Here is a 25,556-nt window from a genome sequence, read left to right on the forward strand (position 1 = left end):
CTGTGCTTGGATGAAACAAAAATTGTCATCACTCTCTCTCATACCTGCAGACTTTTAATCTTTGTTTTGCTTTAACCTTGCAGATGAAGGGAGAGAAAATGGAGTTACATTGAGGCTTCCATAATGTGCTCAGTCTGTCTGTGTGATCTGATCCCATGTCTGTCTCCACAAAGTCAGCATGAGGCATCTTGATAAGAAAAACATTTTTACTGTCCACTATTTTTAGTTTTTAATTTGACTGCAGGATATTTTTACTCAGTTCAACTCAGTGAACAGTTACAGTTGAGAAAGATCATCTCTCATTGCTACCTGCTGTTGTCAGGTTCACATCCATAAGCAGCAAAATTTAGTGACAGTTGACAAACACAAATGAAACAAATGGCTTGACAATATTAGACCTGTACATAATCAAATATTAATGTAATTCAATATTTAGATGTGCAGGACAGACGACTGCATGATGTTTAGTTGTCAACATTCTTTTCTGAGAATCTGAAAAACTGATTCAGCACAAAACACATTTAACAAACCAATAAGGTTGAATTATTTTCATCATGATGTCATCAGAAAGATGTTATCAGGGTATCAGCATTAAAATATAACATTGACCTTTAATGTGTATAAGATCTCTTTAAACAGTCTGAATTCTATCATTCTGCTCTTATATATTCATCAGACCTCTGTGCTTTTCCTGCTACTACTCTTCTCTACACCAACAAGAGAGAAAACACCTGAGAGTTTCTTTCTGTGACTAACAGAATATAAGAAAGACTTAAAAACAAGACTGTGTAACATGACTTCCCTCTTTAAAATAAAAAGCTGAATTCATGAAAAATAAAAGGCACCATTGCTCGGTTCAACACACTCAGGGGTTTTGTCTCGTATGACCAGTAGTTTACGGAGACTAATGTTGGTTAATGTTAGCAAACTTTAGATATTGTTGTATAACTGACATTATACAACAGGTAGTTCTGACCAAGCAATCTGATTGGTCAACTAGACATTTAGAACGTGCTCAAATCAGCATGACAGCACACTGAAGCTGAAATGATAGTTTCTGCGTCCGTGAGGGTCCGTGTGATGTAAATTTCATCAACTTGCTCAAATGAATAATGCCTCATCACTCTTATCATATTGCTGGCCAAGTTTTATATACATTAATGTAAAGTGTTAAAAGTTAAACCCTCTTTGTTCATTTAAAGAAGAAACAGAATCCTACATTAAAACATTGTCTACCTCATGCAATAGAAAAGCTGTGAAGACTATAAATTTGTGCTCCAAATTTAATGAACTAATATAATTGTAATGTGTACATTTATTTTTTATATCTTTATTTTCTACTGCACCATTTTCATTTCATATTTATCTGTAATCCCTGGCGTTGTATATTTGTTTGTTCTATATTTATGTTATATTACTCCATTTATGTTATCTGTATGTGATATTGAAGTTGAATTAATAAAAATATCACTCCGCCATTCATTAGAACTGTACACCGTTTATGTGCTGTGTTGCTTTGCTAGTATCTTTGGGTTATTTTGTTTTGTGGGGATCTGCGGTGAAAACCCGGAACGGAGTTTTGAGTTTTCCTCCTTTTATGTTTGTGAAACGGGATTGAACTGAACTGATTAGGGGTTGTGGGGAAAACAAAACGGACCCTTTACCGAGTGGATTGAACTCTGAGACTGTGGGACGAGTTACACACACACACTGAAAATCCCGAACCCTTCTCCACTCGTTATCGTTAACCGGCTCCCCCATAAACAGTAAAACTGAATCATTTTCCCTTCAGTTGAGTTTATCTCAGCTTCCACTCCGGCATCCTCCATCAGCTGTGCCGGTGAGTCGGTGACACGAAGCTACTAGCTTAAAAATGTCTGTGAAGTTTGCGGACGTAGCAGCTAAATTTATCCATGGAATTTTTTTTTTCAGCGGATATCTTAGTTACAACAGGATTGAGCTGGCAAAGCAGTTTTGTGTTTATAAATGTCGTATTTATTCAGTTTGGGAAATGTCGCGATCTCTAGAAAGCATTAGCTCAAGTTGGCTGGCTGACTCAACAGGGACTAGAAATCGTCTCTGTTCCTTGGTCGTTACTAAGTGTCAGTCTACTTGCTGGAGTTGTAAACTAGGTTTCATTACATAGGAGTCTAGTGACGTGAGTGATTGTTTTCCAGGTATTAGTCATATCCCTATGTATTTCCATAGAAACGGATATAACACAAGAAAAAAGTTTTTTTATTTTTAGAGCGAACTGCCTCACAATATAAATACATTTTGTTTACATCTTTTATTTTGTTGGTAAATGTTGTATAATCGCAATATTACCCTCGAGGGTGTGATTTACCGTCATTGTTGACACGACAGTGATGCGGTAAGCATCGCGTGTAATATCACTTAATTACTGAATCAGTTTGGTGATTTGCTGATCCCTCGTGCTCACTATGAAATGACTCAGAAACCATTAAGAAAAATAATGATGAGGAAAGCAAATCTCTCTGACTTCAGAAATCACCTTTGGAAAATGATACAGATCTTATTTTAAACTCTTAATCATAGCAGTAAAAACAGTGTCTGTCTGGTTATATATTATTTGCAGAAGCTTCTCATGTAATAATAACTTCACTACATTCACTGATAGCTGTAAAATACTGATATATGTTCTGTAATAAAACCTCAACCACAACCTCTAAAGTCCTTCATTTGTTTTACCAGGTTTGAATGACGCCTCCGTCACCCAAAGGAAGATAAATAGAAGAAAAGACTGTAAAATCCAATAATCACTAGAAATAAATAGAATAACTGTTTTCATTAACTTAACAGCTATAAACTTAAAAATCAACATTATTTACACTCACAACATTTGAAACAGCTCAAGAACATCTGAGATTAAATATAACTGACATATTATTTCAGCTATGAACAAGTCGAGCACTATTTTAACAATAATAAGAATTTTATATTATTTATATTTGAAGAATTAAACTACTAATCTGCACTGATTTATAATGTTAATCACATCTGGACTTACAGAGCCTTTCTGCAGTTCCTCACAGCTGGGATCAGTCTCTGTCGTCCCCCCTCTGATGTGTTGTACTTCTGCAGGTCCAACTCATCCAGAACCTTCTCTGACATCTGCAGCATGTAGGCCAGAGCTGAGCAGTTGATCTCAGAGAGTTTCTTCTCTGATCTGTTCTCTGACTTCAGGAACTCTTGGATCTCCTGATGTACTGAGAGGTCGTTCATCTCCATCAGACAGTGGAAGATGTTGATGCTTCTGTCAGGAGAGGTATTGGACTTGTATATGTTCATCTCCTTCAGGTTGTTGATGACTCTCTGGATGATTTCTGGACTGTTCTCTGTCTGACCCAGCAGGCCTCCTAAGAAGCTCTGGTTGGACTCCAGAGAGAGGCCATGAAGGAAACGCACAAACAGATCCAGGTGGCCGTTTTTACTTTGGAGAGATTTCTCCATGGCTCTCTTCAGGAAGTCATCCAGAGATGAGACACGGTAATCATCATCACCATCATCATCATAATCAGAATCTTCTCCCAGGAAGTCCTTCAGTACCTCTGTGTTGCTTTTGGTGTAACAGTGGTACATGTAGACTGCAGCCAGAAACTCCTGAACGCTCAGATGAACAAAGCAGTAAACTGTTTTGTGGGAGATCAAATTCTCTCTTTTGAAGATCTCTGTACAAAATCCTGATAACACCGAGGCCTCTGTGACATCAAGACCACACTGCTCCAGGTCTTTTTGGTAGAACATGATGTTTCCTTTCTCCAGTTGTTCAAACGCCAGCCTCCCCAGCTTCAGAAGAACTTCACTGTCAGCCTCCGTCAGCTCCTGTGGACTCGTCTTCTGTCCTTCATCATACTTGTCCTTCTTTCTCTTTGTCTGAACCAGCAGGAGGTGTGAGTACAGGTCAGTCAGGGTCTTGGGCAGCTCTCCTCTCTGGTCTGTAGTCAACATGTGCTCCACAACTCTAGCAGTGATCCAGCAGAAGACTGGGATGTAACACATGATGTGGAGGCTCCTGGATGTCTTGATGTGTGAGATGATTCTGCTGGACAGCTCTTCATCACTGAATCTCCTCCTGAAGTACTCCTCCTTCTGGGTGTCAGTGAAGCCTCGTACTTCTGTTACCCTGTCAACACATTTCTGATCTAGGATCTGATTGGCTGCTGCAGGTCGGGAAGTTATCCAAATAAGAGCAAAGGGAAGCAGATTCCCCTTGAAGAGGTTTGTCAACAGCACCTTGACTGATGACTTCTGTGTGACATCAGACACGACCTCATTGTCCTTGAAATCAAGTTCAAGTCTGCTTTCATCCAGGCCGTCAAAGATGAACAAAACTTTACAGTCTTTAGACTCGAGCTTCTCTGCTGTGACCTTCTGTAATGTTGAGTGGAAATCATGGATCAGCATGAGGAGACTGTACTGCTCATCTTTGATCAAGTTCAGCTCCCTGAACGAAAGCAGAATCACCAGACTGATGTCTTGGTTTTTCGAGCCCTCTGCCCAGTCCAGAGTGAACTTCTGCACCAAGAAGGTTTTTCCAACACCAGCGACACCGCTCGTCAGAACAACTTTGATGATGTAGTTCTCTTGGTCAGGTAAGACTTTAAAGATGTCGTGGCACTTGATTGGAGTGTCATGGTGGATCTTCATCTTGGAAGCTGTTTCAAGCTGCCTCACCTCATGTTGGATATTAACCTCTTCACTCTTTCCCTCTGTGATGTAGAGCTCAGTGTAGATCTTGTTGAGGAGGGTTTCACTTCCTGCTGCATCAGTTCCTTCAGTCACTTGTTGATATTTCCTTCTCAGATTGAACTTATATGTATCTAAGGCCTTCTGCAGTCCACTATCTGCTGAAAGAGAAGAAAAATATAGATTTGAACAACTATCAATATGTTTACATGCATTTATGTAACCAGGTTACACGGAGAAACCATGTTACGTGTGTAATTGGGGTGTAACACTGCCACAAGTGTGAGGGGAAGAGTAATATATAGATATCTAAATTGTATGGCTTAATACAATTTAGCCTGTTCTACATCCGGCGAGTTTGATTCTTTTGGACCCTTTTTCTTCTTTTTTGCAATGCATTGCTGTTCCTGATTCTATTCTTTTTCTGCATTTTGAAGGGAGGACATATACATCCATTTTTGGTTTTTTGGGACATTTCACTTGGACTATGTGAGCAGTATAAGGAGGTTTTTCTTTGAGTTGGACTAACATTGGACATTCAAATGGATGTTTAATATGTGAATTTATTCCGTTTTCTTGATAAATTGTTGTGTTTGCATACATTTAAGTTTCCAATTAGTACATTTGTTTGTCAGCGTCAAGAGAGCTTTAAAGACATCCAAAACCAAATATCCTCATTTAACCTGATTGTATAAAAGGCTTGGACATTTATGGGTGCTTATCACTTTAATACTCACATTATCAGGCCGTAAGAGATGACGTATATTTACTGCGCTAGCATTTGCCATTGTGTGTGGGTGAAAGGAGCGAGTGCTAATGCGAAGGTGTATCATGTTGTGGTTAAGTAACCTGTAACGACCCATAAGTCTTTTTTTGAGCATCCTTATTTTGCCTGTGTGGTCCAGTGGTATTCCCAGTATTGAGTCAATGACGAGAAGTAAGTGTCTCATAAGTTTAACTACATATTTACATGTGTCCAGCGTGATGAGCGATACTTCCGGTGTTGTTACGATGCTCATGCAATAATTTTCTGGAGGAAGTATTAAGTTAGTTACGGTAATCTTTCATATGTTTAAGTTAAAGTAGTACTGTTTACACTGTTGTGACGAGTTAACTTAATAACACCTCCATTTAGGAAAATGTCCGTGGTGTGTGGTCGCCATTATGTAGTACTTTATTTGATCAATAGGTGTCGCCATTATACTTTGTTATACTTTATGTGACTTGGTCAGTGATATATATGAGAAGTTTGTTTATTTCGCTGAGGAGTATTCTCATCTGTATGTAACTCAAGTATTATTCTGTTAAATGGGGACTGCGATGCTTTGATATATTTATGTTTAACTGAGTTTCAGCAGCACCATGGGTGTATATATTTCTTTATTCATGCTTAACCGTAATTATGACCTGTTGCGGTCAATATGACAGTGCCTAATGGTGATTTATTTGTTATTTCAGACTGATGACAATACTAGTGTTGAACTGCCGATAAACACGGCTGGACCACAGCACAGTTCAGAGAAGCAATTACGTCTCTTCATCCTCATTCCTGTATCCTGACCGATACACCATCCTGTTTACTGTCAAACCCTAAACGAGCTAGCCCTGCCTAATAAGCTCTCTAACACTGATCTTAGTAAATAGATCACAGGAGCTCTCTAATTGTAATTGTAACTAAGTTTAAAACTTAAGCTGATTGCTACAGGGGTAACGTGTTAACATGCACAGTACTGGTTACTGTAAATTTATGTGTACAAGCAACCAATCAGTGATCAGATTTCTCCTCTACACTGACCTTATTCTCAAAACATGCCTTTCTTATTTTATCAGTATTAGTGATAGAAGACATTTGTTAGTCCTTTGTTCTGTTTGGCTCTGTGTGTCTGAGTCAAAACTTTTCCTCACAGCATGAATGTGTCTGAATTCAACAGTAAAATGTTACGTGGTGGAAACTGACTCATTTAGACTTCTAGAGGACACTTTGTATTTGTTTAAGTTTTAGTTGGACTTTAAATACAAGGATAAATCACTCTGTAATGATTTCTCCTTTCATTCAGCTGCTTCACTTTCCCTATCTACAGCGTTTTATTAAGTACATGTTATATATTTACATGGCAGAGAAATTGACATTCTCCAGGAGAAATCTACCTGTTGAAAAATTTTAAATAATAATGCAATAGATTTAATTTGTACTGCACTTTTCCTTCTGATCCACAACTCCAATTACAGTAACCAATAACAGTTATTTTGTAGGACCACCCGTCAGAATTACGTCACTGCCCACCTGACAAGAGTTCATTCATGTTTTCCACAGTTGTATCCACAATCTTTCAATAATCCAATGACAACCCCCAAAATACCCGCACAGTGTGAAACCAGCCTCCAGGAAGTCCTGTATGTTTCAGAGCCGCTAACGTCTGTTGGTCAGTGGAGGAGATATTACCAGATTTAACGTGAGCATCAGCTTATGTAGTTTTGTTTGCATCATTGTATGATTGTTTAGTCTGACATCATGTGTATCTGTCACATTACTTTTGAGCACTATGTGTTAAAAGGTCTTTATCTCCCACACAGTTCTTTCTATGTTGACGTAAACCTACTGAAATTAAAGCTGAGACTTTAATGTGGTATCAGTTATTCTGTTTTAAATTGAATGTGCTGAAGCACAGAACCTGAAGAAGTGAAAAATTGTGTAATTGTCCAAATACTTACTGTTTGGACTGAATCTAAAATTATGAAAAATATAAAGACACAGGCTGTTTCTCCTCACAGATCTGCTGTCTGGATGTGATGTCATGTTTGTATCTTCCTGTGACCTTCTGCTCCTGAGCCGATGTTTGACAACTCCCTCACCAGATCATTCCTGGTAACTGACAGAACAACTTTGTGTGGAAAAGGAAAACCAGGATCCAGGGCCGGACTGGCAAAATCATTCAGGTCGGGAAATATAGCACGAAATATAGACCCCGTCAGGCCACTTTCTAAGCGGGGAGTCTGAGGGTCCCCAACTAGGAACATTTTAGTTACAAATACTTGATTTCCTGAATTCTGGTGATTTTTAGTGCATGTGAATAACAAACTAATGAGCCAACATCTGCTTAGTATAATGTACTGTTATGAACCTCAAATAAAACCAAAAGTGCACATCAATAAGGAGGGAGACAACACATGGACTAACTTTCGACCAATAGTTATTAAATAATAAATAACTAAATAAATGACTAATATACTAACAAAATAGAAAATGTCTTGTACCTGCAGGTTGCTCTGAAGTAGTGGGCTTCTGTACTGCTGTGGCATCAGTGCTACTCTCTCCACCTTCAAAAAGAAAAAAGCGAAAGCACAACACACCAGATCTTTTAATGTACCGATATAATACAGTTAACAACTCTCTCCATCTATTCAAAGAACAGAGCAAGAGCACAATACCCTCCTCAGTTTACCGATATACACTAACAGTTACCCATCGAAGATTAAAATAGCCCTTTAACCAACACAAACATTAAATAACACAGATCTTTGACTTTCAACAAATTACAGTAGCTTGAATAGTGACAGAAGACGTTGTGTTGTCTCAATAATTTTCAATTATGAGCTCAAAGTATGAACTCACTGACTGAGATTTTCACCAAAATGCATTAATTTTCAAATATTCACCACATTAACTAGACTAGATATGCCAATTGTGCCATCAATGTATTTGAGGAAGTTAAGGGAACAAACACGTTTATTATTGATTATCCAGTTTCTTGGCAGCTTTAACATTGTCAGGAGACGATGATGACGCATCGCTAACATTAGCTATGTTAGCTAGGTAGCTAACGTTAGCTAGCTAGCTCGGCCACCGGGAAGAGTCCCGCTGCCAGTCCGGGCCTGCCATGACCATCTTCTGGAGCAGGCCCTGAGAGGGACCTGGAGGCCACACCAGCACCGATATGACCCAGTCAAACTTTACCCAAAAAAGCAACATGGGGTTGCTGCCATGCTGGCTCACTGGGGTTTGTTGCATTGCCAGTCAGATGGTGGATGAACGTAAAGGTCTTGGTGTTCAGAACCCAGACCACCTTCATATTCACTTGAATGAGAAAGTGTGTCCAAACTTTTGACTGGTACTGCAGGTCTGCTGGTCTCATTGAACCATGACGTTTGCAAGTACTGGACATATTACATAGTAATGTTTTTTTAAGTGATGTACTTATTTTGAGGATCTCAGAATTCGAATAATGTATTGATTTTTAGTTTTTATCCTGAGAACTTTTGATCACAGTATGTTGAATTATTTGGTGCTGTACAGCAGCAGCTGTGTGTGTCCAAGGCAAATTTCCCGCTGAGACAATAAAGACTTATCTTATCTTATTTGTAGCCAAGTATGAAGTGGTTGAGATAAGTTCTAGAGGCTGTAAAAAGTTCTTTATCTCATTATCTCTTCTGGGTCCCCAGCGAGAAAGTTCAAGTATCTTGGGCTCTTGCTTCCCAGTATGGGTAAGATGGAGAGTGAGACTAACAGATGACTGGTTGCAGCAGCAACAAGGATGCGGCAGGTAAAAACAGGAACACAGTTGTTGTGTTTTCATGTTGTGAGCCAGTTAACCAAATTTATTTTAGCTTGTGAGACATTTAATAAATATTCTTTATCCTGCTACTTTTTGATGGTGGTACCATAAAGAACGACAAATCAATCTCTAACATTATTTCTACATATTTTTGTTAACACATTACTATTAATAGAACACTGTAACTCATAACTCATGTAATAATTTATGAAATGCATGTGACACTGACTTACCTTTTGGTCCAGAGCTGGAGTTTTGTAAATGCTGCACCAGATCATTCCTTTTGATCTTTCCTAAAATCTTCATGGTTACCTGCAGAGCTCCAGGATCCTGATATTTCTGTACCATTAGATCCACTGTGTCCCGCCTTGCTGCTTTCTCCAGCTGAGCCCTTGGGATGCCTTCTGGGTTCAGGAGCCACTTGAAATTCTCATATTCATCTTCTTTTAATTCCTGCAGAGTTTCCCAGAGGTCCTCTTTAAGTTTCTCCATTATGGCCTCCTGCTGAAAATAAGAGACATTTTAAATAGGAAGGACATGTATTCAGTTCTCATCTCATGACACTTTACCAGTATGACTTTTGTACATGTGCATGTTAAATGTAAATCATCTACTGTTTGAACAAACAGATCACAACTTTGATTATTTTCATAGTTTCAGTTTTTCACCACTGAAAACACACGACAAACCACATTATCACATGAATTCCAGCTGAATACATTTACATCCTCTGTGAGGAAGCAAACAACAAACTTTTTGCTGCCACGTTCCAAGTGTGAAGCTTTTGGTGTCTGTATTTCATATCAAATGATTTTATGAAGTGCTGCCCTCTGCTGGTATTACAGCACATTTAAGGATAAACTTTTATATTTTTACCTCACATACCTCTACAGGAGTTCATGAATGTTCAGCTGATAACGTTGGACGCTGAGAGGAGCTGTTTGTCCTGCGAAAACCTGAAGGGAAAATAATAATGATGAGTTACTACACTTCACCATTTTCATTCCTGGTGCTTAAACTGGGAGTTCAGAGGTCAACTGCTGATCATGAGCCAACAGACATACAGTGTCTTTCTCAAGGACAACTCAGAGGGAAAGATGCTTGTCAACATTATGATTTGAGGAACCACTGAACCTCTTGTATCATCTACTAGTGCTGCTACAGTTGTTGGTGATAAACACTCATCCTGTTTCCTCTGGTTGAGCTAGATGCCAAAACCTGTAGGAAAGTTTATTTATACAGCAAATTTCATACATAAAGGCAGTTTAAAGTGCTTTACACAATATATTGAAGTAGAGAATAATGACTGCCTGCTGTTTTCACAATTCCTGGAGTCCGCTCAACTTCTTCAGCTAAACACCAGGAAAGGAAAAAACTGTGGCTGCACCACACAGCAGGTATTTTTGATGCACCCTCTTACTGCCTTTCATGGGATGATCTTCCATTATACAGTTTTTGTAAAATTATATATATATATATGTGCCCTTCCTCACAGTTTTGGCCAAAAGTAGGATCACTATTTTCTACGCATCCAATCTGATCACTATGACCTCCTCAGACACAGAATCTGTAATATAGCTGGCGTCATGAATGCATAACTAAAAGAGCACTGAAGTCATTCAGCATTTCTTTCCTGTAACATTGCCAGATTCACAATAGATAGTTTAAAAAACAGGATCGAAATCAATGCAGCAGAACCAGAGATATTATTTTTTATTCCACACGTTCTTCTTTCCTGTCAAAACCTGGTGCCTACATTACCCACAATGCAACTCAATTCATTCCACTGTACAGATTCAGGTGTGAGTGTCACAGGTTTAACTCCTCCAACTGGCCTGAAATCATGTAAAAAAAAAAAAACAGTAAATAAACTGCAGATACACTGCAGCTGACAGAAAGAGGAGGTCATATTATACAGAGAAATATGAGTTTTTTCTGGGTGAATAAATGTTCATTTGACTTATAAAAAAGGAAGCTAAAGGTCAACGAGAATGCTGAGCTTTAAAGTTTCATCAGGAGTCATTAATAAAACCATCAAACACATCATGTTAGGAAAGTAGTTTAAACACACACACAAAGGGCGACCATTTACTGCATACTGCCGATAGAAACTGAGTACAATCAGCCACCGTCAGTAATCAACACAAACACATATTAGACTGTCAAACCAATAACTAACAGCAGTCAGCGTCAGACAACCTTATCATACTTTCACAGCTACCTGCTGTTTCTGTAGTGGTGACAAAATGTTAAAGATGTACATAGTAGCAGTGAATTAAACTGAAACTCCCTGCGCTCTCCGGGGAAAGTATTACGCCAAACTTCCTCTAATAAATATGACATATTAACAATTCCTTACGTGTCCGCAAAAACACATAATTCTAGAAACACAAGATAAAAGGCGTCATATGTCGACAGTCTTCTTGTCAACTCGGCATTAATTTAATCCATAAAGATAAACTATATTTGTGTACAAACTTTACATTTTGGATTTTGTCGCCTCAACTCGCCACCAGCCTCCGTTGGTTAGCTGCACTATTTTAGTGGGAGAAGACGGTGGGAATGAGAGGCGAACAGTTTCAAGAATTACATTTCTCACTAGAATACGTGCTGGACGGTGGATCAGATACACGCAGAATTAAACACCGACTCGTAACATTGTTAATTCACCGTCCATCGTGTGTGACGGTATTTGAGGATTTATTTCGGTCGTTATAGTCACTTTGCTGCTTCACGTTTGGTGCTGGACTACGGAGAGCCCCTGGGGTCACATGGTAGAAAAAAACTCGATGTGTAAATCCGTACTGGACAGAGCGCACCTTCACTATTTGCATGAGCCAAAACTAAAGACTCAGGATAATATTAAACATGTTTGATTTGATCTGCTCTGTTGACTTTAAAATGGAGTCTGAACAACAGACTGAATATTTTCACTTTCAGTGTTCCTCCCTGTTTGTTCCTCCCGCCTTCTTCTTTACCGGAAGTCACACGTGTGTGTGTGTGTGTGTGTGTGTGTGTGTGTGTGTGTGTGTGTGTGTGTGTGTGTGTGTGTGTTTCAGATTATGGATCAGTTAATTGGGGACAGAAACCATCTCTCTGTATAAAACAAGGAATCTCTGTCTGTCTGTATGTTTGTTCTTCGTATATCATATATCTGAAGCAATTTCACTCCACTGGTACTTTAGTGATTTTATCAACAAGATAACAAAATAAAGCAACTGCACAGAAATAACGGAATAATGCTTAAAATATAAATAAGGTTTCAGTGCATCCATGTGAAGTCATTAACATACTGTCCTATTTCATCTGAACCAGACATCACACTTAAGGAAGAGGTTCTGTCACATATTGTAAGAATAAAGTGGTTTGTGTGTTTAGAAGAGGACATGGTTTAATAACGGTCATAAAGATAATATATATTTATATAATTATGATTTTAACAGAGTGCTCACCTGGACTTTTATTTTATTATATCCATCACATCTGTTATATTTCACTTTCATATTTTGATCATCTTTAAAGTATTGACTGTATATACTGTTACATATGTATCTACATTGTGTAAATGATCAATATACAATTCGTTTTAACATACATGGACAATGTGTCCAAACAACCCACAGTGGAAATATGAAAGAGTAAAGGAGGTCGATTCTGCATCTTGAGACAGTCGTCTATAGAGTCTGAGCAGTAAACACTAGTAGAAACAGCGTCACATTGTGCCCAAAAAATATGTTATCACCATTTATATTAATGAAATTGTGTCTTCCATACGTGGCTGCCAAACCCATCGTTACACGGACGATACTATTTTATACTGTATCGCTGGTTCTGTTCAATTAGCCATCTGAGAAACTGCAACATTCCTTCATTAATCTCAAACTGATACTTAATGCAAATAAAACAAAATGTATGTTTTTTTCAAGATCTAAAAACTCAGACTACAGCAATCTGCATATCTCTACTGTCAATGGTTCAAACATCTAAAGGGCATCTGGCTCGACGACTGATTCACATTCAATCACCATATCAAGAACCTTGTTGACTAATTAAAACACAAAAATGACTTTCTATACAGAAATAAATCCACCTTCCCTCCGATCTGTAGAAAGAGGACTGTTGAATCAACTATCTTATCAGTCAGATTATAGGGAAGTAATTTACAGAAATGCTGCTGCCTCCACACTTTGACCTTTAGACTCAGTTTACTACTCAGCCAGGAGATTTATTACCGGTGACGCCTTCAATACTCACCACTGTGTCCTCTATGATAAGGACGGCTGACCTTCTCTGACTGAGACGCATTAATCACCGGTATCTGTATATCTGTATATATAAAACCCTGACTGGAAAATTACCATCACACATCACATCTCTGTTACACTGGAACTCGGGTCCACTTCTAACCTGCTCCAGTGACTGTCTGGCTTTTCAGGTACTTCGTGTCAGGACTGAACTTGGAAAGAAGCTTTTAGTGTTGGTGCAGCAAACTCATGGAAACTCTTACAATGTGACCTAAAACTGAATACTCTCACACCTCTTGGACACTTCAGGATATAATGAATAACTGTTCACTGCCTGTCTGTAATTGTTTTAACTGATTTTGTTGACTATGTATGTTTCCTTGTTTTTTCTGTTTGTTTGTTTGTTTCTTTGTTTTTCCATGTGTAATCTCGGCATCATTGTAAATGAAGGTCACCCTCAAAGGTTTTCCGAGAATCTTAAATAAAGTTTGAAATGAAATGAAATGAAATCGATGACTAGACAGCAAACAAAAAGGAAAATCTTTCACTACTTTTACAGCTTCTTATTAGTTTACATGACTTTAACTACAACCATGTGTGTTTTCCAGCATCACAAAGATAAACTTTGACTCTGGTTTAAATCCAACAAACAGACTTCAGATAAACATCTGAGTCGTTCTTAACTGTGACTTCTATCTATTTTAAACCAAACTAGTGTGTCACGTTACATCACTGTGAGGACGCAGAAACCAGGAAAAGAACAAAGGAAACAACGTTTGAAGACGTCAACACTGATTTCTGACACAGTCTAATCAATTAAACAATTAATCTGAGAGGTAATCAGCTGATTGATCAATAATATTAACACTCACCCTGCCTCAGACTGTTTTCCTTCTTCTGCTCTGTTGACTTTAAAATGGAGTCTGACTGAATACTTTCACCTTTACTCTCTACCTGTTTGCTCCTCCTTTACTGGAAGTCACCTGGATGTGGTTATGCGTGTGTGTGTGTGTGTGTGTGTGTGTGTGTGTGTTTGTGTGTGTGTGTGAGAGAGAGAGTGTGTGTGTGTGTGTGTGTGTGTGTGTGTGTGTGTTTCATCATTTAAAGTTGCTCTGAGTTTTCTAGAATCACTTACAGCTTAAAGAGCAAGTGGTGAATATAATATTACATATTAAACGTACGTATGAATATTAGGATGTTTGACTTAGTTGTCTTAACTGGATTCAGGGCCGACATTTAATAATTTAAGCAAGTCAGTAAAGTTTATTATAAAGCGACTTTTTATGTCAGACGTCACAAAGTGCTTCACAATAAAAGATGAAGAAAATAGAGACACAATATAAGAATAGTAAATAAAATAGAATCAGATAAATAGAACACTACTACTCAAAGGTAAGTCTGAACAGGTCTTGAGCTGCTTTTTAAAGGCGTCCACAGATCTTAAATCCAATGGGAGACAGTTTCAAAGTGCAGTCAAAGACTCAGACTGCTTTAGTTTGGAGTCTGGAGCAAAGAGCAACCAACCAACCCTGATCAGACCTTAAAACCCTGCTGGTAACCCACTGCTGATCAGTGCTGGAGAGGAAATGACCACAGAGTACTATGTTTAAATATAGTTTTGAGGTACTTGTACTTTGATTTAGTATTTCCATGTGATGCTACTTTATACTTCCACTCCACTACATTTCAGAGGGAAATATTGTACTTTCTACTCCACTACATTTATTTGACAGTTTTAGTTACTTTTCAGATGAAGATTTGACACAATGGATAATATAACAAGCTTTTAAAATACAACACATTGTTAAAGATGAAACCAGTGGTTTCCAACCTTTTTGGCTTTTGACGTCTTACAAAAAGCAGTGTGTAGTCAGGGTCACATTTAATATATATAATATAATAATATATCAGTCAGAGGGACCAAACCACTACTTTTACTGCAATACTTTAACTACATCAAGCCCATAATACTTATGTACTTTTACTGTAGGAGGATTTTTCATGTAGGACTTTTATTTGTAATGGAGTGTGTTTACATTGCTGTATTGGTACTTTAAAGGATCTGAGTACTCTTCATCGTAGTGATGAAGGTTTTACTGTTGATGTAATTCTACCTGATCGACACTAGATGTCAATGTTGTGTAGAAAGAAAATCCTTTTATTTACAGACTCAGTGTTCAAAATGTTCCAGGTAACTTTAAAGGACGGGTTGACAGTTTTTCACGTGTGTCTTAAAACAACAGTCAGGTGTCCATATGAACAGTGAAAGAGGTTTTCCTCGCTGTAATCATTCCTCCTGTTCATACTGGATATTAAAAGATCCTTCAAATGTGCTTTCAATGGAAGTGATGGAGGCCAAAATCCACAGTGTGTCCACACAGTCATTTAAAGTTTAAGTTTAGTAAAGTTTATATGAGGCTTCAGCAGTCTGAGTTAGCAGCAGTCTGGCCTTTAGACTCAGTTTACCACTCAGCCCTGAGATTTATTACTGATGACGGCTACAATATTCACCACTGTGTCCTCTATGATAAGGTCGGCTGACCTTCTCTGACTGAGAGACGCAATAATCACTGGTATCTGTATATCTATAAAACCCTGACTGGAAAACTACCGTCATACATCACATCTCTGTTATACTGGAACTCTGGTCCACTTCTAAGCTGCTCCAGTGACTGTCTGGCTCTTCAGGTCCTTCATGTCAGGACTGAACTTGGAAAGAAGCTTTTAGTGTTGGTGCAGCAAACTCATGGAAACTCTTACAATGTGACCTAAAACTGAATACTCTCACACCTCTTGGACACTTCAGGATATAATGAATAACTGTTCACTGCCTGTCTGTAATTGTTTTAACTGATTTTGTTGACTATGTATGTTTCCTTGTTTTTTCTGTTTGTTTGTTTGTTTCTTTGTTTTTCCATGTGTAATCTCGGCATCATTGTAAATGAAGGTCACCCTCAAAGGTTTTCCGAGAATCTTAAATAAAGTTTGAAATGAAATGAAATGAAATCGATGACTAGACAGCAAACAAAAAGGAAAATCTTTCACTACTTTTACAGCTTCTTATTAGTTTACATGACTTTAACTACAACCATGTGTGTTTTCCAGCATCACAAAGATAAACTTTGACTCTGGTTTAAATCCAACAAACAGACTTCAGATAAACATCTGAGTCGTTCTTAACTGTGACTTCTATCTATTTTAAACCAAACTAGTGTGTCACGTTACATCACTGTGAGGACGCAGAAACCAGGAAAAGAACAAAGGAAACAACGTTTGAAGACGTCAACACTGATTTCTGACACAGTCTAATCAATTAAACAATTAATCTGAGAGGTAATCAGCTGATTGATCAATAATATTAACACTCACCCTGCCTCAGACTGTTTTCCTTCTTCTGCTCTGTTGACTTTAAAATGGAGTCTGACTGAATACTTTCACCTTTACTCTCTACCTGTTTGCTCCTCCTTTACTGGAAGTCACCTGGATGTGGTTATGCGTGTGTGTGTGTGTGTGTGTGTGTGTGTGTGTGTTTGTGTGTGTGTGTGAGAGAGAGAGTGTGTGTGTGTGTGTGTGTGTGTGTGTGTGTGTGTTTCATCATTTAAAGTTGCTCTGAGTTTTCTAGAATCACTTACAGCTTAAAGAGCAAGTGGTGAATATAATATTACATATTAAACGTACGTATGAATATTAGGATGTTTGACTTAGTTGTCTTAACTGGATTCAGGGCCGACATTTAATAATTTAAGCAAGTCAGTAAAGTTTATTATAAAGCGACTTTTTATGTCAGACGTCACAAAGTGCTTCACAATAAAAGATGAAGAAAATAGAGACACAATATAAGAATAGTAAATAAAATAGAATCAGATAAATAGAACACTACTACTCAAAGGTAAGTCTGAACAGGTCTTGAGCTGCTTTTTAAAGGCGTCCACAGATCTTAAATCCAATGGGAGACAGTTTCAAAGTGCAGTCAAAGACTCAGACTGCTTTAGTTTGGAGTCTGGAGCAAAGAGCAACCAACCAACCCTGATCAGACCTTAAAACCCTGCTGGTAACCCACTGCTGATCAGTGCTGGAGAGGAAATGACCACAGAGTACTATGTTTAAATATAGTTTTGAGGTACTTGTACTTTGATTTAGTATTTCCATGTGATGCTACTTTATACTTCCACTCCACTACATTTCAGAGGGAAATATTGTACTTTCTACTCCACTACATTTATTTGACAGTTTTAGTTACTTTTCAGATGAAGATTTGACACAATGGATAATATAACAAGCTTTTAAAATACAACACATTGTTAAAGATGAAACCAGTGGTTTCCAACCTTTTTGGCTTTTGACGTCTTACAAAAAGCAGTGTGTAGTCAGGGTCACATTTAATATATATAATATAATAATATATCAGTCAGAGGGACCAAACCACTACTTTTACTGCAATACTTTAACTACATCAAGCCCATAATACTTATGTACTTTTACTGTAGGAGGATTTTTCATGTAGGACTTTTATTTGTAATGGAGTGTGTTTACATTGCTGTATTGGTACTTTAAAGGATCTGAGTACTCTTCATCGTAGTGATGAAGGTTTTACTGTTGATGTAATTCTACCTGATCGACACTAGATGTCAATGTTGTGTAGAAAGAAAATCCTTTTATTTACAGACTCAGTGTTCAAAATGTTCCAGGTAACTTTAAAGGACGGGTTGACAGTTTTTCACGTGTGTCTTAAAACAACAGTCAGGTGTCCATATGAACAGTGAAAGAGGTTTTCCTCGCTGTAATCATTCCTCCTGTTCATACTGGATATTAAAAGATCCTTCAAATGTGCTTTCAATGGAAGTGATGGAGGCCAAAATCCACAGTGTGTCCACACAGTCATTTAAAGTTTAAGTTTAGTAAAGTTTATATGAGGCTTCAGCAGTCTGAGTTAGCAGCAGTCTGGCCTTTAGACTCAGTTTACCACTCAGCCCTGAGATTTATTACTGATGACGGCTACAATATTCACCACTGTGTCCTCTATGATAAGGTCGGCTGACCTTCTCTGACTGAGAGACGCAATAATCACTGGTATCTGTATATCTATAAAACCCTGACTGGAAAACTACCGTCATACATCACATCTCTGTTATACTGGAACTCTGGTCCACTTCTAAGCTGCTCCAGTGACTGTCTGGCTCTTCAGGTCCTTCATGTCAGGACTGAACTTGGAAAGAAGCTTTTAGTGTTGGTGCAGCAAACTCATGGAAACTCTTACAATGTGACCTAAAACTGAATACTCTCACACCTCTTGGACACTTCAGGATATAATGAATAACTGTTCACTGCCTGTCTGTAATTGTTTTAACTGATTTTGTTGACTATGTATGTTTCCTTGTTTTTTCTGTTTGTTTGTTTGTTTGTTTTTCCATGTGTAATCTCGGCATCATTGTAAATGAAGGTCACCCTCAAAGGTTTTCCGAGAATCTTAAATAAAGTTTGAAATGAAATGAAATGAAATGGATGACTAGACAGCAAACAAAAAGGAAAATCTTTCACTACTTTTACAGCTTCTTATTAGTTTACATGACTTTAACTACAACCATGTGTGTTTTCCAGCATCACAAACATAAACTTTGACTCTGGTTTAAATCCAACAAACAGACTTCAGATAAACATCTGAGTCGTTCTTAACTGTGACTTCTCTCTATTTTAAACCAAACCAGTGTGTCACGTTACATCACTGTGAGGACGCAGAAACCAGGAAAAGAACAAAGGAAACAACGTTTGAAGACGTCAAAACTGATTTCTGACACAGTCTAATCAATTAAACAATTAATCTGAAAAGTAATCAGCTGATTGATCAATAATATTAACACTCACCCTGCCTCAGACTGTTTTCCTCCTTCTGCTCTGTTGACTTTAAAATGGAGTCTGACTGAAGTTGTACTTGTACTTTGATTTAGTATTTCCATGTGATGCTACTTTATACTTCCACTCCACTACATTTCAGAGGGAAATATTGTACTTTCTACTCCACTACATTTATTTGACAGCTTTAGTTCCTTTTCAGATGAAGATTTGACACAATGGATAATATAACAAGCTTTTAAAATACAACACATTGTTAAAGATGAAACCAGTGGTTTCCAACCTTTTTGGCTTTTGACGTCTTACAAAAAGCAGTGTGTAGTCAGGGTCACATTTAATATATATAATATAATAATATATCAGTCAGAGGGACCAAACCACTACTTTTACTGCAATATTTTAACTACATCAAGCTCATAATACTTATGTACTTTTACTGTAGGAGGATTTTTCATGTAGAACTTTTATTTGTAATGGAGTATGTTTACATTGCTGTATTGGTACTTTAAAGGATCTGAGTGCTCTTCATCGTAGTGATGAAGATTTTACTGATGATGTAATTCTACCTGATCGACACTAGATGTCAATGTTGTGTAGAAAGAAAATCCTTTTATTTACAGACTCAGTGTTCAAAATGTTCCAGGTAACTTTAAAGGATAGGTTGACAGTTTTTCACATGTGTCTTAAAACAACAGTCAGGTGTCCATATGAACAGTGAAAGAGGTTTTCCTCGCTGTAATCATTTCTCCTGTTCATACTGGATATTAAAAGATCCTTCAAATGTGCTTTCAGTGGAAGTGATGGAGGCCAAAATCCACAGTGTGTCCACATAGTCATTTAATTGATGTGAAGTTTATATGAGGCTTCATCAGTCTGAATTAGTCATATCAAGTGGATATCTGACACATTTACAGTCTTTTTAACAGAGCTAAAAGAGAGTGAATATTGGTGGACAGAAACACGACTCCAAATGAATGATAATGTTGATCCGTAACTGCTGGATGTGGAAACAATCACCTCACTCATTAAATATGTGGCCTTTGCTGTGTGATGAAGCTCCACTGCCTGTTTTATCTGAATCTTGATCTGGTTAATATCAGATTAAAAAGATAAAATTGTAACAGTTTTTTATAGTTTTTATAGACGATAGCAGAAACGTTCTTTATTTCAGGCGGGAAAATGCTGCATACTATATATTATAATAACTAATGCAGGGGACAATTTTCTGCAGAATATGAACTTAAAGTACCTTTTTTTCTGATAAATCTATAACTTTCACTTTCTTTTTTTATTTTTATATTTTATCCACAGTTATCCAACAAAACTGCACAGAAAACACAGACCACAACATACGAAGTCTGACAAATAAATGGGTGAGACAAAATTAAACTACACAGATACACAAACATACAAATATGCACATACATCCACAAAATATAATACTTATTATGGTGCTGATTGAAACTCCACAAAATAGGATTAAACAGCTTCCTGGACTTTACAGGGTTTCTGCAGGTTCACCAGATTAAATTTAAGACTTTTTAAGACATTTTTAATATCACAAAAATGCAATTTAATAAATGTTTCACTGTCACAGTATTAAAGATATCAATAAAAACCATTAATGATCATAAGGGCTGGAATTATTTACCTGGTGCAATGTGAAATAACAGTCAATTTAAATTAATTTCACATTTTTGTCATCACTTCCTGTCAGTTTATAACAATCATAACTAATGACTCATTAATGATGAGCTGGACGTGGATCAGCAGCAGATGAATTAAATGAGGATCCCGTTTCTTTTTTTGTTTTTTCTTTTTGTTTGTTTCTAAAATAAAGAAAATCTCTGAGACACAAAGCTGTGCAGTGTCTGTGTGAGTGTATGAACATTGGTGGTGGAAGTGGTTGTGATACAAGGGGCACCAGCTAAACTCTTGCCTAGGGCACCAAACTGGTCACAGCCGGCTCTGCATACAGTAAAATATTTTGGACCCTCTTGAAGAAGTATCAGTAAATAAATCGGTGCTGTTTGGAGTAGGGAATTACCATTTAAAGACTGATATTTATACAGCATTAACCTGCTTTTGATTTTTGGAAAGTGCCACATTCATATCAGAAAATTCTCAATCCAAACACCAAACTTGTATGTTTTAATGCCACTTTTAGTATCTGGATACTCTGAACTATACTGCAGAGACTTGCTATGCCATAAAAACTGTCTCTCATATACGTTCAACCCTCAATCATTTGTAACATCATTTGTTTTTTACTCAATATTTACCTGTGATGTCTGCATCGCATATCTTAGATCCAGTTTCGTTGGCTTCTCCTATTTTTTATTTTATTTTTTATCTTTAAAGATTTATTTTTTAAAAAGTGCATCATATCATTAATTAAAACATTTTTTCTACAACACATTAATCCCAACTTAAACCACAAATAATGAATTATGTAATAATAGAATATATGTTAAAGACAAAGTGTGTAATCTCAATGTAAAGTTAAAAACAGGATTGAAACCTCCTTTGCACTTGAATCATACAGACAGTATAAATCCCCAACGTCACCAACTAGTGGAAATAATCTTCTGGTAAATATTTCTGTAGAAGTTCACACTGTGTGTCGGGAACATGTTTCACCTCATTTGCAAAGTGAGATAATTTCTCCACTTGAATTCATTTTGACACACCAGCTCTATAATGTTCAAATCATTTGTTATCATGTTGATATGTGAAATATATGTCAAAATATATCATATTTCCCTTTTGTTTAACATGTAAACAATATAAATTATTGTAAAAAATAGTGCAAAACTAATTAGAAGTCATTAATATTTTTTTCACCCGTCTGCAATGTAGAAATCAAATCTCATTTTAATGTTGACTCATCTGTGTCTATTTGTTTATGTCCACTATAACAGACATTTTCTGTGAAACATATTAAAATATATTTTCTCTGTAACGGTTTTATTAACTATTAATGTGTTAAGTAGACACATAGGAAACCTTCTCGTTTCTCATCAATTTCTGGAAGTTTTACATTTAACAGAAGTTCAGTCATTTTTGTAGGTGTACAGTGTAATATTAAAATTATTATTGAATTAACTTGATGACTTTTATTTACTTAGTTATTGGTTTATTTAACAATGAAAATGCATATTAATAAACATGTTAATGTTAGTTAAAAAAAATAGCATGCAGCACATCATACTACATTGTCAGCTACTATTTAAAATATGCGACACAGAAACACATCATACAAGACATATAAAGCAATAAATTGGGAAATATTAATGTTAATATAAATTTAGATACTAATAGAAACATGAAGAACAGAAGCACAGACATGAAAAGCACAAATAGTTCATAAGATCCTGAACAATAATCACTGTGACTGAATTAAACATCAACTTGTAACAGGCTCAGTGTGCATGTTATCTTTATTAGTAAAGTTAAATACCATATTCTTGTAAAATCTATGGTTAGATCTAATAGTTATTATACATCTCAACTTTTCTTTATGTTGTGCATAGTAGTAATGAAAGATAATTTTGATTTGATTTTTGATTTGATTGATAGTGGTTGAACTACTCTTTGCTACTCGTTATTTTTCATCACTTTGGCTGATAAGTTAAATTAGTGATAATTTCCTCAATAACGTGCATAAGAGTATTATTATTTGCAGTTGTTTCACTCGCTATATATTCCTTTTATATGTGTTTCAGAAGCACACACCCTCCTATCCTCATACACCTTTAAATGAGGCAACAATGAAGGTTCAAGTTCAAGTGGAAATGACCAAGTTTGTCATTTAACCCCTAAAACTAAGAAACAGTGACTAATCAGACGTCCTGCAGAGATTCCTCTCTTCACATCAGCAGTTAGTAACCTTGAGATAACCTTCAGATATCCTTGAGCAACAACAAATCTGCCAGTCTTGAAGATTGCATGCTGTTATTTGTCAGCAGAGGGAATGCTAACTGTTAGCTTGTGGACGACAGAGTAACATCAGACAGCTTGATGATCCCTGACTGTTCCAGGATCAGCAGCTTGGACAGCGGTTGTGTCTCTTTGCTGCAGAATGTTGTAATGATCCACCTGAGCTGTACAGGAGAGCAGGAGGAGGAGAGAGACTGGAGACTCTCAAACCTTTATCACACATCAACACATTATTTTACACCAAATACCTTTTCAGTTGACTGTAGCTTTGATGTGATTCAGAAGACTCCAGAGAGATGAATCAAGCCACCGAGGCTGAAATGTTGCTTAACAGGTTAACTGTTCACAGCATGAAGCAAAGAAACACACTGTATTAAAAACACAACAAGCACAGATCAGAAACACCTGCAGCTTCATCAAATTCCTGCTTTACAAAGAAAAACACACCTGCCAGCTGTTATTTAGCTGCACTGTACATAGACAAAGTCCCAGCCATAAGTATCTGTGCTGTATGTGTCAGAGCAGGACTGACTAACATTTATCAGTTAGACTCAACAACATGAACAGTGACGCTGATCAGAGAGTGAAATCTAACGCTGCATTTTACATGTGAAAGCAGAACTGCTCCAAGTATCAAAAACACCTCACTGATATTCATTATTAACATTACACAGGACAACCTGATATTTATTGATCAGCATTGATCACAGAGACACACTGGTACAACTAAATATTAAAGTGAACACAGACTGAGCTGTCTGACCTTAAACCAGATGATTTGTTCTCACCTTCCTCTGAAGAAAAACATCCACCATTTTATTCGAATCCAAGTCTGATTCATTTTCCAAATGACAGAACTGAGATGTTTTCTTGGTTTTCTTTAGAGACGCACAAATCTCACTTTTTCTCTCCTGATACTGACTCTCAGTACTCAGAGTATCTGCTGATACTGAGTACCGATCAATACCACTGCTCTCTTTTCCCCCAAATTACAATCTGTAAACCTGATTGGGATCATTTTAATGTGAGAACATGAGGTCAGAGATGCTGTGGCAGTAAAAACTGAGTCAGCAGCTGCTGAGACTGAATGAATGTTGAAAAACCAGCCACAGTTTGTGACCAGTAATAAGAATAAAAACTAAAGTGAAACTATTTCATTCATTCATCATCATTTATCATTAATGACTTATTATGGCAGCTTGAATCTGCTGAAAATATAGTCTTTTAAAAGTTGATTCATGAGTTTTATCCCGTAACATTTTTCCTTCAGAAGTTAAAAACGATACTGATGTGATGTTTTCTTTCTGTGAATTACAACCTGAAACTGTTTCTCTCTTATTGTGGAGCTGCAGATTCACCCATAAACTCTGGAAAGACATGAAGACCTTCATAGTTCAAAACTTTTCCCTTTTCTTCAAAGATGTTATTTTTAGTTTCTATTTACATGATAAAGACAATGACTCTTATTTAACTTATGAATTTAGATTTTATTATTGCAAAATTCTACATCCACAAAGTAAGTTTAATAAAACAAAACATCCGTTTAGAGCTGCTAGGATTAGTAGATTAATCAAACAGAATGGGGAACTATTCTGATTATTGTTTATAGTTATTTTATGAAAAAATGACAAAATACTGGTTCTAGTTTGTCAAATGTGAATATTTTCAGTATATTTTTTCACTGCTATAATAGTAAACTTGTTAACTTTGAGGATCATTTAATTTCAGAAAAAGCTGCTCAGCAATAAAACCAACATTGTTAAGCATTCAGCTGATTGAGGCAGTGGAGGAGAACAAACACCTCGAGATCTACACTGATAACAAACTGAAGTCAAACTATCACACTGACTTTATTTTGAAGAAAAGACAACAACGGCTTCTTTGATTCTGACTGTTTTATGTTGAGATCTTTTTATACGTTTTTTATTCAGTGTTATGACATTCTGCATCCTCTGTTGCCATGGTAACGCTGATGCTGCACAGAAGGACTTGCTCAGCACAATAAACGGCACTGAGCAAGACAGCCTTACCGACATCTACCAAACCCGGAACCTGTCAAAGACTGAAAACCTGCTGCTTCACCCACAACACCCTGTTCAGTGAGCTTCAGCTCCTCCCATCAGGCCCACGTCTTCAGGCCTCCAGCTGCAAAAGTAACAGAGCGAGGAATTCCTTTATCCCATCAGCCATCGCTCTCTATAACACACAGCAGCACATAAAAACTCCTGGTACTCACAGCAGTACTGTAGTCAGTGCTGCA

At 37.1% G+C, this 25,556-nt stretch overlaps 1 protein-coding gene and 1 long non-coding RNA gene across 8 annotated transcripts in view; one reads left to right on the forward strand and one right to left on the reverse strand.

Moving 5' to 3' along the window:
- The window catches only part of LOC121890744 (NACHT, LRR and PYD domains-containing protein 14-like), a 135,915-nt gene that overhangs the window by 17,738 nt on the left and 92,621 nt on the right, over nt 1-25,556 (reverse strand). Inside the window, exons 1-5 of one of the 5 annotated variants that reach the window (XM_042403267.1) lie at nt 19,370-19,408; nt 10,149-10,219; nt 9,497-9,767; nt 7,966-8,028; nt 3,032-4,871 (exon numbers count right to left, since the gene is read on the reverse strand). The exons of 1 other annotated variant lie outside the window; for it this stretch is intronic. In XM_042403267.1, coding sequence (XP_042259201.1) covers nt 3,032-4,871; nt 7,966-8,028; nt 9,497-9,755 — 2,162 coding nt within the window. In that variant the 5' untranslated portion in view covers nt 9,756-9,767; nt 10,149-10,219; nt 19,370-19,408. Of the gene's footprint in view, nt 1-3,031; nt 4,872-7,965; nt 8,029-9,496; nt 9,768-10,148; nt 10,220-11,746; nt 12,282-14,379; nt 14,401-19,369; nt 19,409-25,556 lie in introns of those variants that run through there. 3 more of the 5 variants (XM_042403270.1, XM_042403266.1, XM_042403268.1) reach the window with 3 other exon arrangements.
- LOC121890768 overlaps nt 4,846-25,556 on the forward strand; it is a 64,280-nt gene continuing 43,569 nt past the window's right edge. The window contains exons 1-4 of one of the 3 annotated variants that reach the window (XR_006093915.1): nt 4,846-5,647; nt 6,169-7,163; nt 7,483-9,251; nt 9,723-9,891. This is a non-coding gene — a long non-coding RNA (uncharacterized LOC121890768). Of the gene's footprint in view, nt 5,648-6,168; nt 7,164-7,482; nt 9,252-9,581; nt 9,672-9,722; nt 9,892-25,556 lie in introns of those variants that run through there. The other 2 variants (XR_006093914.1, XR_006093916.1) reach the window with 2 other exon arrangements.

This window comes from Thunnus maccoyii, chromosome 23 (assembly GCF_910596095.1).
Source record: "Thunnus maccoyii chromosome 23, fThuMac1.1, whole genome shotgun sequence".
Taxonomy (NCBI): Eukaryota; Metazoa; Chordata; class Actinopteri; order Scombriformes; family Scombridae; genus Thunnus; species Thunnus maccoyii.